This window comes from Hyposmocoma kahamanoa, unplaced genomic scaffold, assembly GCF_003589595.1.
Source record: "Hyposmocoma kahamanoa isolate Upper Pololo Valley unplaced genomic scaffold, ASM358959v1 63, whole genome shotgun sequence".
NCBI classification, from domain to species: domain Eukaryota; kingdom Metazoa; phylum Arthropoda; class Insecta; order Lepidoptera; family Cosmopterigidae; genus Hyposmocoma; species Hyposmocoma kahamanoa.
In genome coordinates this window covers 14627345-14644915 of record NW_020653851.1, presented here as the reverse complement: position 1 = coordinate 14644915, position 17571 = coordinate 14627345, and the positions used below count along the sequence as shown (strand labels likewise).

General features: G+C 35.8%; 1 protein-coding gene across 4 annotated transcripts in view; it reads right to left on the bottom strand.

Moving 5' to 3' along the window:
- Positions 1 to 17571, bottom strand: part of LOC113230080 (phosphatidate phosphatase LPIN3) — a 38656-nt gene that overhangs the window by 1803 nt on the left and 19282 nt on the right. For 3 of the 4 annotated variants that reach the window (XR_003310454.1, XM_026463831.1, XM_026463830.1), the window contains exons 3-15: positions 15400 to 15632; positions 14473 to 14958; positions 14154 to 14249; positions 13123 to 13502; positions 11481 to 11622; positions 9329 to 9521; positions 7828 to 7961; positions 6141 to 6370; positions 3747 to 3859; positions 2879 to 3027; positions 2320 to 2458; positions 1228 to 1443; positions 162 to 265 (exon numbers count right to left, since the gene is read on the bottom strand). Coding sequence is in view for 3 of the 4 variants with exons in the window: in XM_026463831.1 (XP_026319616.1) it covers positions 162 to 265; positions 1228 to 1443; positions 2320 to 2458; positions 2879 to 3027; positions 3747 to 3859; positions 6141 to 6370; positions 7828 to 7961; positions 9329 to 9521; positions 11481 to 11622; positions 13123 to 13502; positions 14154 to 14249; positions 14473 to 14958; positions 15400 to 15632 (2615 nt within the window). In the remaining variant the exon portion in view is untranslated. The remainder of the gene's footprint in view (positions 1 to 161; positions 266 to 1227; positions 1444 to 2319; positions 2459 to 2878; positions 3028 to 3746; positions 3860 to 6140; positions 6371 to 7827; positions 7962 to 9328; positions 9522 to 11480; positions 11623 to 13122; positions 13503 to 14153; positions 14250 to 14472; positions 14959 to 15399; positions 15633 to 17571) is intronic. The other variant, XM_026463832.1, reaches the window with a different exon arrangement.

Genomic DNA, 17571 nt, shown 5'->3' with positions numbered 1-17571 from the left:
CTGAAATAAAAATATACAGCTTTATTACTACAAGAGTTAGTTCGAACAGGGTGATCAGTGTGAGGTACAAATTATAGAAGAATAGTTAATTTAGTTGTTTCACAACTGGATGAAGACGTGATCAACGAGTATTTGAATACGTGGATAGAACAGATACTTACGTTGATTGGAATGTTTGAGTCAGTTCGTGTTTGAGCTCTCCTTTGTAGTTGATGGTAAATATTCTTACGATTGGAATGCCGACAGCTTGGTAGGCGCAAACATCCTGTCAACAGAAAGGTAAATTACAAATAAATATAATATTACAAATAATCCAAAAATCGTGACACACGATATTATTGTTTAGAATCTCGGTAGAGAGTACTAAAAAAACCGACCTCAAAAGTTCGAGGAATCTATTTACCAAGTTTTATTGAAATCGGATACCGGAAAGTGCGCGAAACCGGATTCATCCCGTAGTTATGCCCTTAGAGGTGGAATATTTTCTTCAAATTTAAGTGGAACCAATACTGAGGTACCCCTTTCCAACAAAAAAAATCATCAAAATCGGTTCACAAATGCCAAATATCGGAGTTATCGAGTAACATACATACAAAATACAGTCGAATTGAGAACCTCCTTTTTCAAGTCGGTTAAAAATATGAAAAACTTTATTTCTGATGTCCAAATAACCTGCGACTTAGCACGACATGTCCATAAATGTTAAAACAAACTCTGTTTGCAAAATGCATAGTTAATGAACAGTGTTTTATATGTGTATCAATGGTTTTTATCAGTCTTAGAACTAAACTTATGTTTTTTTAAGAATAATAATGTGCCTGAGAAACGCATCGATCACCTAGTTTCAAACTAGAGAATTCAGTGAGCTATAAGTACTAGAGAACGAAATTAACACAAGAGGCACTACCCAGACATCGGAGCCTCTCATATAGTGCTAACAATGCTAACCGTTGGGTTATCAAGATCATTTATTATATATTATTCACATGTGAAATTACAAATTGCTAACTCACGACCATTCGTACAGCAGATTCCCGTGAGAGGAAATATTCACTTTTTAGTAGATATGAAGGTCTACATTGCATTGCTCCTTCTAAGGTGTATCAAATAGAATTTATCCGAGGCAAGATTTAATAACCTATGTCAACAAGACACCTATATTTAGTAATGAACAAAAAGTACCAGTCGGACTACAGTAACCTAAATAACTATTAAAATGGAACTTACATTAACCCTATTGCCGTATCCGGCATAAAAAGGATTGGATCCCGTAGGGAACAGTGCTTTGATGTCAGCTAGACATTGGATCTTGAATTCTTCAGGTTTCTTCTCGATGACTTCGCGATGAAAAGCGCGCAGCAAAGACGTAGGGTTCAGCAGAAGCGGCCCGTCGGGCAGGCATACTTCGCCTTGGCGGATAGAGCGTAGGTATTCACGAGTTACCTATAAAATTACAACTAGTTATTGCTTGTTAAGAATAGTAATTATGGCAAATCTGTTCATTGATTAACAAAGGAACAGTAGGCAACAACAGGGAATAAGAAAAAGTTTTTTATAACTATTAACATAAAGATCGAACACTTTGAAAAAAATTCTCCAATCTGGCCGGATTCGAACCGAACGTCTTCTAGAAAACCGTGTCAGACGCTATGCCAACTAAGCCACGCAACGAACCAACCGGCCGGATCGAAAGAATTTTTTCTAAGTGTTCGATCTTTGTATTAATAGTTATAACAAACTAGTGGAGTAATTTCACATAAAAATAATTGAATATCAATTCAATAAAAAATTTAAAGAAATGGGTTTTTTATCATATTTAGTAACGGGACAAACAAGTGGTGCGCCTGATGGTAAGCTACACGCCTGTCCATAACACTTGCAGTGCCACTCAGAGCTTTATATCGCAAAGACTCGAGGGGCACAGCCACTGCACCCGTCACTCTGAGAAATAAATTGACAAGTCCCATGTGCCTGTGATTTCACCAGCACCCTTAACCCTTCAAAACCGGAACACAGTAATGCTGAGATTACTGCTTGACGGCAGAAATAGATAAGGTGGCAGTACTATTCTTTCACAAGGAGCTACTACTGCTACTGCAACGTTCTACGAAACTCACTCTATTATGTGTTTAGGTTTCCATTGAGAATGGAAACCTAAACACCTAAGAGTGTATGAACAAAAAGGGTGAAAAGTAACCTTTGTGGGAGATTTCTGCCTGCTTTATAACAACAGAAGCGTATTTTTATGTTTGATTTACTTAAGTTATACTGACTTTATATGAAAAGCAACTTCACGTTTACCTAGTTAACATAACTTACTCTAGCTTGTCCAATGGCTCTCGCTGATAAATATAATATTTGATAGCCATTTTTTTTTATCTTAGTGAACAGCTGAGCGACGCCGGACTGCGCCCAGTCCTTACCCACCAGTGGGAAAATGTGGCCCAGCACGTCCGACCTGAATAGCAAATAACTTTATGGTCAGAAGTCTCACGGCTGTAATATAAACAATATTGATGAAATAAGCATAGCATTATCAGAAACGACTACGCCTAATAATATAATGAAGTTACACATAATTGCACTGCAAATTTTACATGTAATTACGACAAGTTAATTTGAGTATGAACTGCTAGGTTTAAGTATGAGAGTAAGCGAACTATTATAACATTTCTAACAAGTTTAGGAGTTTATTATAAAAAAAAGTCGGTTTTAAAATTTGTTTTCATCCTACAAACATATTAGTAAAATGCAAATAAAATTTTGAAAGTTGTTTAAAAATAATGGATTTTATTCAAAAATATACTTCATGTGCTACCAGAAAAGAAAAAATTCTTATCGTTAGAAGAGACAAACAAAGAAATATAGTACTACTTACTTGGTAATGGTTCCATCAATATCGGAGATAACGATTTTGTCGTCGTACCGCCAGCGGAAGACGTTGCACTTGCACCGCGTGGTTCCTTGGTAGGCCGTCGTCACACTGAATACCATCTCGTTCATTCCCTCGCGGAGGTTCAGTTTTTTCTGTTACAATTTATTATTCAGGTCAATTGTAAAAATTATATTGGACCCCATTTTATAGCTTACTCCATTATTATAGAATAGGCTTTATTTAAAATGCAAAATACATAAATCTCAAACAAAACAAAAACAAATTAATAAAAATAAATTCAAGTTAAAATAAAAAAGAAGCATGTCAAAAGGGGCCATGACTCAGCCTCTGAGGACTATACTAATTACATAGCCCTCGCTGTTATTCTGTTATGGCCCGTCATAATATGGAACACCACAATGCAAATAATATAATGTTACATATGAGTCATTTACAAAAAACTGCTTGTCAAACCACATTGCCTGATTAAAATGTCATTTGATAAATACCTAACAAAGAATCGAGATATAACATTCTTTCTCATACATATGTCATACGATATTTATGACATTATGTTTGTATTATTGTTTATTTATTATTATGACATTATTTATGTCATTATATTATTACACTTTGTGTAACAAACATTGTGAGGAAATCTATGGAAGTCGAACGGTTGAAGATTTAATTAAATTTTTCAGACTGTATAGTTACTTGCATACTTTAGGTAAGAGCGGTTAACTATGCCTTGCCGCATAGTCTCGTTTTAGAGGAAATCCGTGTTCAGCAATAGGGTGTACATGGATTGATATAATCGTACTAGAATAGATAATTGCTTGTAATGTTAGGAGATATAAGTGAGATAACTTACAATTTGATCAGAAGACAGCCTGAGAGTTTTTCTAAAGGTGGAATGTCTACGAGTAAGTCTTTGAACGTGGTTGTCTTGATCCGAGTCCGAGGAACTCTGGTCTTGACGATCACCTACGAATTGTAACATATTTATTAATATTTTTTTCTACTTAAAATTCATTTATTTAAACTGTAAAATAAACGAAACATACTAACTAGAGAATATTACATTTAGTAATAAGCAGCGATCGGAATTGAGGGAGTTAATTTACCTAAAGTATGAACGTTTTTTTAGTATGGACATACCCATTTCGTCATTAATTACTACTAACTAATTTTATACAAAATTACTTGTTTTACTGTATATTGTCTAAACATTCCAAAATATAGGTCGCCTCGTGTGTATTATTTAAATATCAAAGTATTTAAACTCGTAAGTACCTATAGAAACACAACCTATTTTTTGAGACAATAATTCGTAACAAATACGTAATAGTAAATAATTTGTCGCCAATGTACTCAAATTTCAATAAGTAATATTCAAGTCATCAGTTCCGAGAAGTCCCGGGATTTGTAGAGGGTATGTCCACATCATCCTTTACTTTAGTAACTCCCTCAATTCCGATCACTGGTAATAAGCAATCATCAGCATCCTTTGCAAAGGTTTTATTATTTTTTTTTTTATTGTTATATTATTTATTTAAGTAGACGTTTTAATTATTATTTTTACACTTAAAAAGTTAAATCCTTGACACGATTAAAATCCAACACAAAAAGTTACTTAACCCGTTCATAGACAGTAACGGCGTTAACCGTAAGATTAAATATCAGAACATGATAATACGGGGTACCCCGTTTCGCTATTTGCTACTTCTCCATAGAGAAGTATCGACAACATACGACAAAATTCAATGATTTACATGCACACTTTTGTGGACGTTCATTAAGACTGCACAGTGGACACCAACGTGAGATGATATAAGTACATGTCAATGAGATGATAATATAAGTACATGTCCGTGCCATTGAACTTTTTAACAGCAAAAGTAAGTTTTAACCAAATTTTTTCTCTAAATACGCATATGTAATATAAGTAGCAGTGCAATATAACTGCCACCTTACCCTGAGACATAAGTTGGCAATTCCCATGGGCCTATAATTTCACCAGTACCCTTAGCCTACCAAACCGGAACGCAGTCATGCTCACGTTACTGCTTGGAGGCAGAAATAGGTAAGGTAGTTGTTCTTCCCTGGATGAACTTTCACAACATGCTCTACTGTTTTTTTATATTTTTTTTTAATAATATCAAGTGACAGGACTTGGTAGATAAGAGTGTTTGTCGGTAATTAGCTTAATTTAACACTATTTAATTATTTTTCTGAGTTATGCTTGCATTTTACACATTGCACTTGTCAACTCATGTCTCAGGGTGACAGGTGCAGTGGCAGTGCCCCTCAGATCTTTGTGATTTAAAGCTCAGAGTGACACTGTAACTGTTACCCTGTGTGCACACGACACGAATTTCATCGCGCGGCGTGTGCACGGGCGCTTATGGACAGGGGATCTAGTCGCGATCTCCGTCCGACATCCGTCCGAAACAATTATTGTCAAATAAGTAATACTCGAGCAAATCAAAAGAAGCATGATGCGAATGAAGCTTCATACTTGACATTAGTCTTTTTGATTTTGGTCGAGTATTACTTATTTGACAGTAATTGTATCGGACGGGTGTCTGACGGAGATCGAGAGTAGACCCCCAGGGGTGTAGCTTACTATCAGGCGCACGACTACTTTGTTCCGTCATTTGATATTAAAAAAATGTTTTTAGCACTAATTTTCTTTTTGTGTTTAGTTCATAAGATCGTAAAATCTATAGTTTTCTGAATTATTTCTACAGTTATAATTGGAATGCAGATTTATTGATGTTTATTTTTAAAATAATTTTTTTTGAAAATAATGATATAATCTGTTTTGTCACCAAACTAAACTGGTAAACAAACTACGTCACAAAGAAAAGTAGTGACGTATTTGTGTGCGGTACTATTTAAGTACTGTCCATGAACAGGTTAAATACTCACTGTCTGTAAAAAAGTTTTAACTCAGTTATTGAGATGTATGACATTTTTAGTAATTCGATGCCTTACTTTCTCAAACTCGTGTGTGCAAAGCTTTCTATTTATTTTAAATTTCTTATTCAGAGTGTTAATTTGGATGCATTATTTTAAGAATGGGCAAAAGCCAGTGTGTGAATATGAAGGAAATGTGATATGAAATCAGTCTGCGAAATTTGTATATACAATCCAATTTTTTAATTTCAGTAACTTTGTGTTTTAAGATACGGGTTTGAGAAAGTAAGACGACGAATTGATACTATGCAAGCAGAGGGAGTTCATCTATAACTGATATAGTTACCTAGGTGTTGTTTAGGTTCAATCGGAAAAGAGGCATCCGGTTCGTCCTTGAGCAGTTCTTCATGCTCCACAACATCGTCGACGTTTGACGGTTCGGTTGTATCCGCTGCTAGTTCCTCTTTGGGCTGAACAGCTTCATTCTCTGTTATATCCGTAGCCGTTTCTTCTGGGCTTTCTACTTGTGGTAGACTTGTTTTCAGCGCTTCCTCCTTAGGTTGTGATGATTCTGGCCTGGATAAATACACAATTTTTTGTTACATTAATTTCCAAGTTCTTCGCCCTATATATAAGATTTTGGAGCTGCAAACAATTCTTTACTACTTAGGTATACAAATCGACTGCTCAAGAGCTTGTCACGCGGGTCTCGCGTAATTAAATACAAAACTCGGCCCACATGAATTTTATTGTAATAATATTTTATTTAAAATTTATTGTAGAAAGAGTACAGGAAGGGAAAAGAAGAGGTAAAGACATAAAAACTGTAACAAAACAATGATTTAAAAACAGGTACAATGGTATAAAACAAAAAGATAAAAAGGTGGGATGACGATGAAAGAGGTCGCATTGTCTGTCTGAGGCCTGGGTAATTTTCAGGTAAGTTTTTTGTACTCATTGAGTTCTTATATAGGTTTTCGCGATTGTTACACATAGGAAATGAAACTATTTATCAGGATTTAAATCGCGTATATTTGTTTTTTTTTAACTTTTTGTACTCACTTTTGATGAGAATTTCTTTTTATTTAAATATTTATAGAATATCATCATGAAGTATTATTTTATATTCGAGTGTGGTAATTTGAAATATTCTTTAATATTTCACGATGGTATATTCGAGTAATTAAATAATAAAAATTGTCACCAAAATTGAGTACAAAAAACTTACCTGAATATTACTGGTCTAATGCTATATCGTATTAACAACACGTGTTACATATTTCCGCTCTTTTGGCATCACAAATACGTTGCCATACACGAAACATGCCAAGAAATTGGACACGATTATTAATAGCTTAATGTGCTTTTATGCATCTCTTGAAAATGAAGTATCTGTATACCTATAACCAAATAACTGTATATTGTGTCTAAATAAAACTGGTTTTATAGATGACTAGTTGGTGCCCGCGACTTCGTCTGCGTAGAATATGTACTTCCAGAAGCCTGCTGTACTACACTAACTTTCGTAGTTTTATTGGTCCTCTATACAAACTAACATCCTCTATTTCACCCTCTTTATGATTTATTTTTGTGACAAAAAGTAGCCTAGCTTATGTCCTCCTAGGTCCCATACATCTCTATACCAAAACTCATTAAAATTGGTTTAGCGGTGTAGACCTGAAAACATAACAGACAGACAGACGAAGTTACTTTCGCATTTATAATATTAACTTTGGATCTAAAGCCAAAAATAATATTATTATTATCAAGAGCAAATATGTGTTCATTGTGAGATACATTTGCGCAACAATGTGTTAGCAACTTTTCAAAATCCTTTTCAAATTTAAAAAAAAACTTGTTTCGTTTACTATTTCAAGCTGAAAGTAATATTATCAGGAGTAAACATAATTACGCAATATGTGATTGTTGTAAACAACACTTTTGCCAGACACAACAATAGCTACGGGTATGCATATGCCGAACGTAATTTTGGCCTAAGTGCGCAGTACGTTGAGAGTAAGCGGCAGTGGTACCTCTTGGCTTCCGCGTTGGAACGCCGCCAGCTCCACCATGAATATGAGCGCGGCTTGACTGCACTGTCAGCCGTGCGAGACGTCTCAGAACCTTCTTTATCGGATGAACTCTTCTCTAGATCCTCTAGTACTCGCTGGAAACATCCAGAAAATAATAATAATAATGTGCTAGATATAATACTTAGTCCATATACAGATTTTTTTTATAGGGACAGTATGGGTAAATCCGAAGCCATAGAAGATACAAAGAAACTGTCTTAAGAACCATTAAGACTTTTTTTGTGAAAACAATTTTGGCACGGTCAAAAAAATTAATAATAAAGATTACATTTTTTTTTAAGCGCTGATCGACTCATGTTTATGAAGGGGTTATTTCATTGTATGGGACGAAAAAAATCGGGACAGCAGAAGTTAGTCAAATTCTATAAAATATTTTTTCATACAAAATGAATAAAATTAACTAATTTATCGAGTTCTTAGGTTTTCGCGATTGTTACACATAGGATATGAAACTATTTTTCCGGATTTAAATCGCGTATATTTGTTTTTATTAATTTATTAAATAATTTGTAAAACTAAATGTAGCGTAAATTGGTATGATTTCTTTGGAAAATTAAAAATAAGGTATTTAATTAATAACTATTGTAACTATAGTGAAAAAAATAGGGTGGTTTGCATCAATATTAGACATAACTGGTTGAAGACTGTACCACCTCAGTCAACCGTGACCATGGGACCTGTAAAGGGCACGAAACGTCGGTTTGTTTGAAAAAACCAATATACACGATTTAAATCCGGAAAAATAGTTTCATTTCCTATTTGACTAATTTATTTTTAATGTTAATAGCCTCAGTTTCTTATTTCTTTTAATGGTTCCTAAGAAAATTTCCTTGTATCTTCTATGGTTTCTGATTTCCCCATACTCTCCCATTTTAAAAAAACACTCTGTATAGTCCCACTGCTGGGAACAGCTATCCTTTCACAATGAGCATGCTAGTTCCTTTGCAGATGTTTGCAGTTTTCTCATGATGTTTGACTTCATCGAAAAGCTCATGCCTTAGTCCCACAGGCGGGAAAGGCAGAGACAAAATGAAAAGGTCATGGTAAATTTCTAATTGAATTTCGCACATGAATTCCGATAACTCAGAGGTGCAAGCTCGGCTTCGAACCCACGCCCTGCGGCTACAGAGGCGGTAGGTGAAACCACTAGGCTACCGCGGCTTATATAATGTGCTAGATAACCACAATAATTACCTCGTCATCTAGATATATCTTACACAAGTTAAATGCTCATACATATCGAACCGGTTATTACTAACATCGCGAAGCCTCTAACCAATAACTGCTATTATTAAAAATTATTTTTTCCTGATATAGGTATATATAAATATTTCTTTTTTACATCACATACGTGTGTGTAAATCATCATGATCTCAAGCAGTGACCCGTAAAAGAGATGCATGTGGCAAAATTGAGAAGTCTAGTAGAAATTGAAGCTTACATTAGGCAAAGGCTGTCGGTAGGCGAGTAGCGACAGCAGCAGTGGTCCGGCAGCGCGCCAAGACAGCCAGCGATCGCCCAGTCGCACGATAAGCCGGCCATCGGCAGCAAGTTGTCCGCCGCGCGCGCAGAACTCCTCGAAAGGCAGCGCACGCGACACTACATCCTCGCGCACATACACGCCCACTTGACCCCTGAAAATCATAGATGCATTTTTTAACTTATTCGACATGATAAATCGAATGGAAATAACCTTTTTATTAAAAAAAAAATCCTCAAAAGTGGAATTACATCTCTATGTCAAGTTTTAATGAAATCGTTTACCGGAAAGTGTGCGAAACCGGATTGATCCCCTAAATGGGGCCAATACTGACGTACCTTCTTTCCAACAAAAAAAGAATCATCAAAATCGGTTCACAGATCGGAGTTATTGCATAACGTACATTAAAAAAATACAGTCGAATTGAGAACCTCCTCCTCCTTTTTGAAGTCGGTTAAAAATAAAATTAATTGAGAAGATATCAAATAAGAAGATTTGAAAAGGGTTTAGGAAGAAAGAAATCTTTTGAATACAATAGAGAACAGCCATTGCCAACAGCCAGAGAAATGTTCAGCCATTTGTTACGTAATGACGAATTTGTGAGATTGATAATTTAAGGGAAGATAAAAGGGTAAAGACCAAGAATAAAGTGTAGCGAAGAAATAAAGAAGAAGATCAAAGTGAGCAGTTATAAGGCGATCAAGGAGCTGGCTATGAACTGTAACGAGTAGCGGAGGGTACACCGACAAAAGTCTGGCTCTTAAATAGGATGATGATGATGATGATGACACAATGAGTCAGATTGACTTCTTTGGAAGCACTAATACTTAGCATTCTAACCCACGATTGTACACAAAAGTAGTAAAATTACTGGCCACTTCGTTAGCCAACTAAATGTATGTTTGCTGAATCATAGTATGTGGACTTCGCGCTTTATTGAAGTTCATTGGGAGTTCTTTTTAAAAACAGCTGTAATATAACGATACTTTGGGGAAGACAGGGCGTAAAAGTCACAGCCCACTGTTAGCACAACCACCAAAAAATGTTTACCGTGATTCGTGCAGTCGCAGTTAGTACAAATCCCCGTATGTAGTATTGGTAAAAAGCGCTTTTCTGCACTAAACCAAAATTTCACAGGAGAGGGATTTAACATTATTACTTTGTTATTTCAAAAAACGGATTGAAGTGCCATACAAATTTAATTAAACTACACCAATGTAATTTTTTATATAATTGGCTGTTACGCTTCCCCGAAATACCGATAACGTGCGGTATTATTTGCGTACTTATTGTCTTGGTGGCGCTCTTAGGCGAAATTTGATGGTTGACATTGGTCCTAATTCTATGTATTATCAGATCATATGGAATTTAATTTCAATATATAAGTACAAAAAGACAAAGGCATGTATTCTCTAAATGCAAATTGTTATTCCACACATCTCGAGACAGATGTGCTTGTTACTTTCGAGTTATGAATTAGCGACGCGGCAAAGCGCAACATTCACGCGCTGCTAATTATACGACTTTTTATTTTGTAATTGATGTCGGACTCAACATTAAAAAAAACAAATATAGACAACTAGCATCTAGAAGCGAACAGGTTGAAGAGTTTCTTTAGTTTGTTCCTTTATAGCTTTCTTCCATGTAAAAGATAAAAAATAGGAAAATAAACGAAGCCGTCTGCTGCTCCACATAAGTACAATTAAAAACGCTTCCAATGTGATTGATAATAACACTGACAACTATGCGTGTCGATAATGACTAACCGCGTGAGGAATCGTCCAGTTATTTGATATATGTAGAACCTGAGTTGCAGACACAAAAGGCAACGATCACACGGAACAAAAAGTTATTTGTCACCTAGGACTATTTGAAATAATGTAGGAGCCATTTGAAATAATGTAGGAATGCTTCCTCTTCTAATGCATAAATAAATGGAAGTATAATAAGAAATGCAAAACATGCTATAACATTAATTCCTAAACACAAACTGAAAAGTTCTTGATGAAAAAGACTTTCAAACGAATTAGAATGTTGCTGTCGCTTGTATTATAATTTTTGAACATGGTATATTAATATAACAAAGGGCATATAAAACATAAATCGAACCTACTTGGCCAATAGCTTCTCATCGTCATCGGAGTCAAGTGTGGGTGGTTCGTGTGAGGCCGGGGATTGCGGCAGCGAAGGCCCATTTCCGGATTCATATTCCTCTTCGGTGGGTCCTACTGGTGCATGCGCCGCGCTTACAGGTCCTGCCAATCATACATCCACTTATTAACTCGTTCCCTTGGTATAATAAATCCTCATGTGATCATTCGCCAAACGTGCTTTTATCACATGAAAGCCATAAAAATAATACGACCTATATGAATCAAATTATATATGTGTCAAAACCTATATGAATCAAATTAATTAACCATAAAAAAGTTATCGACTAATTTCGTTCGTAGAATGTTGCACATCTCTTCTCAAAAGTTGTAATTTCACAGATGTAACTTTTTTATAATATCAAGTGACAGGACGAACAAAAGTTGTAATTTCACACATGTGACTTTTTTTATAATATCATGTGCGGGATGAACAAGTGGTGCGCCTGATGCAGTGCCACTCAGAGTTTTAAATCGCAAAGTTGTTGACATAAGTTGACAATTCCCATGTGCCTGTAATTTCACCAGCACCCTTACCCTTCAAAACCGGAACGCAGTAATGCTGACATTACTGCTTGCCGGCAGAAATAAGTAAGGTGGCAATACTACCTTGGACAAACTCTTTCACAAGGAGCTCTACTGCTTCTAAAACTACCTCATTACACCAAAGGCGAAGTAATCAGTTCAAGTTTTAAATCTTTGTGCTGGGATTGAGAAGCAAAAGTGTTACATTTGTTTGAAACTTCATTTTTAATGTAGGCTGTTTTGAATTTATGTCTTAGTTGTATTACAATAAGAGTCGAAGTAGCGGTAGACAAAATGCCTTGTTTTCGATTAACAAGTAACAATTAAGAATATTTATTGTAATGAAAAAGGTGTGGTTTTGCAATAAAGCTAAGTTCAACGACATCGTTCCAAACAATGAATAGTCTGATGTACCTTTATTCTAAAAACAGATGGTCAATAGATCTTTATTTCCGGGTTATGATTAAATATTTGTCGTCGTGCGAGAATAAGGTCACGCGGCAAGTTATCGGTATCGTGCCCACATTGGTGTATTAACCCCTTTATGTGATGTGAATATTTTATAAACACTTGCGTTTATTGTGTTCTTACAATACAATACAATACAAAAATTCTTTATTGTACACCAAAAAAGGAAACAAATACAATACAATTAAATTAAAAATAAGCGGTGGTACAATGGGCGGTCTTATCGCTTTAAGCGATTTCTGCCAGACAACCTTTGGATGGAAGTAATTATATAATTCATAGGAAAAAGACGGTGGTGTATGAAGAATTACTAAATCAACAGATAAAAATTGATAAATAAATACAAATATACATATATTTATAAATAAATAATAAAACCAATACATATATATGAATATCGTAAACTACTATATATTCTCATACTTATAAATATAAAAATTTCTAAAACTTAATTTCAAAACATAAAAATACCTAAGCAGTCCAGGTCACACTAAATTAAGGCAGTGTGTTCTTAGTGCGTCTGCTTCTATATGTAACAAGTTCTTAGTTCGTCTGCTTCTATAACTAACAAGTTTAATGCAAAGGGTAGAAGGGTAAGTGTGGCTTACTTACCGGCGCGATGGTGATGTTTCGGGAAATAGAGATCAGGGTCGACCTGCCCACGATCAAGATCGTCAAGATACACGCCGTCAGTGATGACGTCATTAGCGTCGCGCGCAGACATAAAACGGAACATGCCGCTTAGGACACCACGACGGCCGCCTGGCCGTTCCTCATCGGAGCTTAGTGGCTCTGTGGGTGACGCGGGCTCGGCAGGAGATGCAGGTTCAGCGGGAGAAGTTCCCGAATCCGGGGAATCTAACGGTATAGCGCGGACTGGAGGCTCAGGTAGTTCACCCCAGCGCCATGATTGTGATGCCTTGTCACCGGTCACTGCACGCGCCAGTTCCACTTCTGTATCCGACTGTACTGGCGTCCCGCTCCGTGACCCTCTGTTATTTATAAAATATTTAACGTAAGTATTGCAAAAGTAAATTATATGTTGAGTCGTTATAAATAACTCTATTCCATTGTGTTTCAATGAACATTGAGTCATATCAATATTATTATCGAAATAATTTCCATGTGCGATAGTGTTACAGGAAAGCAGACTTAAGACAAAGGCGAGTTCGTTGTGGTTTTGTGCTCGAGGCTAAGCGTGGAAGTCAGATTGAATAGTAATGCATTTTTGTACGTGCTGTAAAAACACGATTGATACGAACCCTCCTTTTATTTATACGGAAATTCACGGCAAAATTGTTTTTTAATGTTACGGCTATTTTTAATTAAAATCGTTAATTGCGAAAGCCGATACAGGCGTACAGTTAACTAAGTAACTAAAAATGCTTAATGACACTAAGTTCTGTAATAATGAACTATTTTACATAGGGCGTACGAGGAAACTAATATGTGAATACCGTTACAAGTTTTAGAAATTGAATCCCCCGGTGCTCAATTAACAAGCGGCAATCGCTGTACAGTGGGCGTGATTAGGGCGACATGTAAAGCGTCCTAGAATTGGTAGCCATGTGAACAATAATTACTAAAGTTTTTAAATACTGGTGAAGCGAAATGGGTACGATTAATAGGGTTATTATGTTTACGCGTTTCTGGAGGCGGCGTGCACCTCGAACGCTGTGTCGGACAGCGCCAGGGGGATGCGGTTGTCGCCGTTCAGCTTCAGGTTGGACATTTCTTCGCTGCAACGAGGCGATTGACTCACACAACACGGAGTATAGCGTCCGAACGCTTTATTTTCCTCCTAAACCGTCTATTTAATATACTATTACAAAAATATTTTACCATTAATTGCGATGATTTAACGCTCTTCTGTTAAAAATGAGAATAAGATGACTATATTTGTTTTGAATAACTAAAGTTAAAACACATGCTTAGATTAAAAGTAAAGTCAACCTGGCTCACCTTAAGGTCGTAGTGTTAATTTCGGAATCACTAAAGAAATTGATGTCCGTTACGTTCGGAATAGCCGTCGGTAGCGAAGCTCTCTGTTCCGAACCTGCGCGGTCTGATTGACTCGATATAGAACTAGTGGATGACTTTCTTTGATGCTTCTTCTTTGAGCTTACTTTTCTAGTCTTCTTCTTTTTTTTGCCGTTACCATTTGTTTTTAGATCTTCCTGGCTAGCAGGAGCAGCATCTATTGGTCTAAAATCGTTATGTGCGCTTATCTTTTGCACAGTTTGACTAGCTTCGCTTTCATCCTCCCCGAGCTGTGTAGCCGCGAATGTTTTAGGCCTGGTATCAGTTCGCTCCGTAGTATCGTCCAGCCCTTCCATTTCAAACAAAGCATCATTATCATGGTCATTGTTTGTCCCCTTATCTTCTTTTGTTTTCTTTGTCAATTTGCTTAAGTCTGGTTTCTGCATTGTTTGTCCGTCTGCCGTATATCTGGTATCGAAATTAATACACATTAACGGAAACTGAACAGTCAGTCGCAATATATTGCTAGTTTAAAAAAAAAGAATCAGCTACTTCAAATGATTGGTTTACAAAGTCAATTATAATTTACGTAAACGTGATTGTTCATGCAAACAATACACATTTCGCTGTCGGGCGCCACATGCGAATGACGTATATAAGTCCATTATTATTCCATGAAACGGTCTTTCGCTTTCTAGTGTTATTTAAGTATTTTTCCAGAGTGCGGTCTAAACATACAGCAATGTTTACATACAGCAACCTTTTTTGTGACTATGACTTACATGTTTAGTTATAAGTACTGTAGGTGTAAGTTGTACAAAATAAATAAATAAATGTTTAAAAAAATATATAGTACAAATGCTCTTTATAAATGTTCTTTTAACAATTACGCTATATCCGCCGGCTCACCTTCGCTTCGTGTAATCAGAAGCTTGGCCATGATCGGGTTCGACGGCAGAAAGTGAGTTGCGTCTTCGAGGCTCGTACAGATCTTCAAACCGCGCCGCTGGGATAGGTGAAGTGGCCAGATGCGCTGAACACTCTCCTTCATCCTCTCCCACTTCTTCAACGAAAAACGCTTCCCCGGACTCCCCTAGCTTCATATGGATGTTTAGTGGCTCGCCATTTAGTTCCAAATCCACCTACCAAACAAATTTCCTAATTTAGACGTGAAAACATATATCAATAATATGTAGTATGTACATGTGTACTATGAACCTTTCACCTATGTGAGTGAGGAAATCAAAAAACGTGTCTTGTGGTGTTGGATACGATCCAGAATTTCCTACTAACATTGTATTCAGCTATTCAATCGTTTTTTGTTGTATTTTTCTGTACAACTATCTGAACATAAGTCTGTTCCCTTTATAAATACTACACATTAGTATTTGTAATCAGCTTGAGGTTTTGTTGACATCTAGACATGATTAATGTTATTTATCAAGTCAGCCGGTCAAAGTCCATAATGATATGAAGAATATAATGAAAAGTAACCTTTGTCCCTCACAAACAAATACGTAACAGGTGGCCGGATGGTGGCGAATATTTGTGCCAAATTTTTATTCCCACACGGAGTAGGAATGTTATCCCACTTTTGGCGTTATTCCAAATGACTGAGTCAAACGTAGAGACTACGCTCATTTCGGTGTTTGGCAATGCTGAATATAGTTACACTAAAACCTTAATGGGAGATCTTTACTCATAATGACGTTTAGCACTTAAAATAACTCGCATCATCATGTTTATTTAATAAATGTTCGTGTGTGTATGTGACTTCTATAAAAAAATAATTGGTTTTTACTATTCAATCAACAAAATCGCAGTAGTTATTTTAATCGTCTGTTATTTATACATGTGTATTAAATTCAATTGACAAATGATGTACGTAACTTGTGGTTTCGTGTGTTGTCATTGTATACAATACCCGGCACAAAAAATGTGCGTCGCATACCGCAATTTGTCCTAAATTACATGTACAATTTACATGTACAATCCAAGTTATGAGCACTAAGTTCATTAAAATAAAAATATATTAAGAGTATTTCATTTTCATCACTCTTAAAAACATTTAAATGTAAATATTACTACAATAACAAACGTCAATGAAATATTTGTGGCGTAGAATACAGTTGCAATGCTAATTTATTTCTTTATTATTATTCTATGTATATATCTCATTCTTATTTGTTACAAATCAATTTTGTTTTATTATATTAGTTGTATAATAGTGTATATAATAGTTATGTACATCACAGTACTTGTCAATAATAACCTTTTCAGAACCGAAATTTGTAGGAATTATACAATGATAATAATACCTTAACAAAAGAAGTTTGTTATGGTAACACATTTTTTCCGAAATTAAACCTAAACCTTAATACACAACCTTGAATTCAGATGATTTTATTACAATTCTAAGGCTGCTAACAGATTGACTGCATGTTTACAGTTAACGCGTGAAGTCATAATCATTTTTACGCAGCCGAGACCTCGACTGCATGAAGTTGATAACGACTTCACGCACTGCATGCTGTCGATCTCGGCTGTCACGCAGCCGCAACCGAGATCAACGTCGGTTTCGACTGATGAAGTCAATGTGTGAAGTCATTAACCGAGACCTCGACTGCGTGAAGTTGATAACGACTTCACGTATTAACTCGAAACATGCAGCCAATCTGTTGGCAACCTACCTTTGATATCCAAAGTAATTTAAGCTATTCTTAGTAGTTGCGGAAAATACCTAGTTATATTTTCCTGTTGGTTAGTTGTATAAGGTCATGTTAGTAAGGAACCAAAGTAATCTTTTAAGGTATAGGTTTAGTAACCTAAGTTAAACAACTTTAAGCTAATTCAGCAGTTTAGTTATACGTATAATATAAAATGATAAAAAACAAATGTATGGCCCTATAAACACGAATATTTAATATTCATTGTAGTATTAGTACTGACAGGTATATCAAATATAGTAAAACTAAATTAGCTGTGAAAAGGTTGAGATTTAAAGTGATTTGAGAGTGAAAGGGTAGCATATGGTTGAGATTTAATAGTAACAAAAAAATATATCTAAATATTGACTAGGTT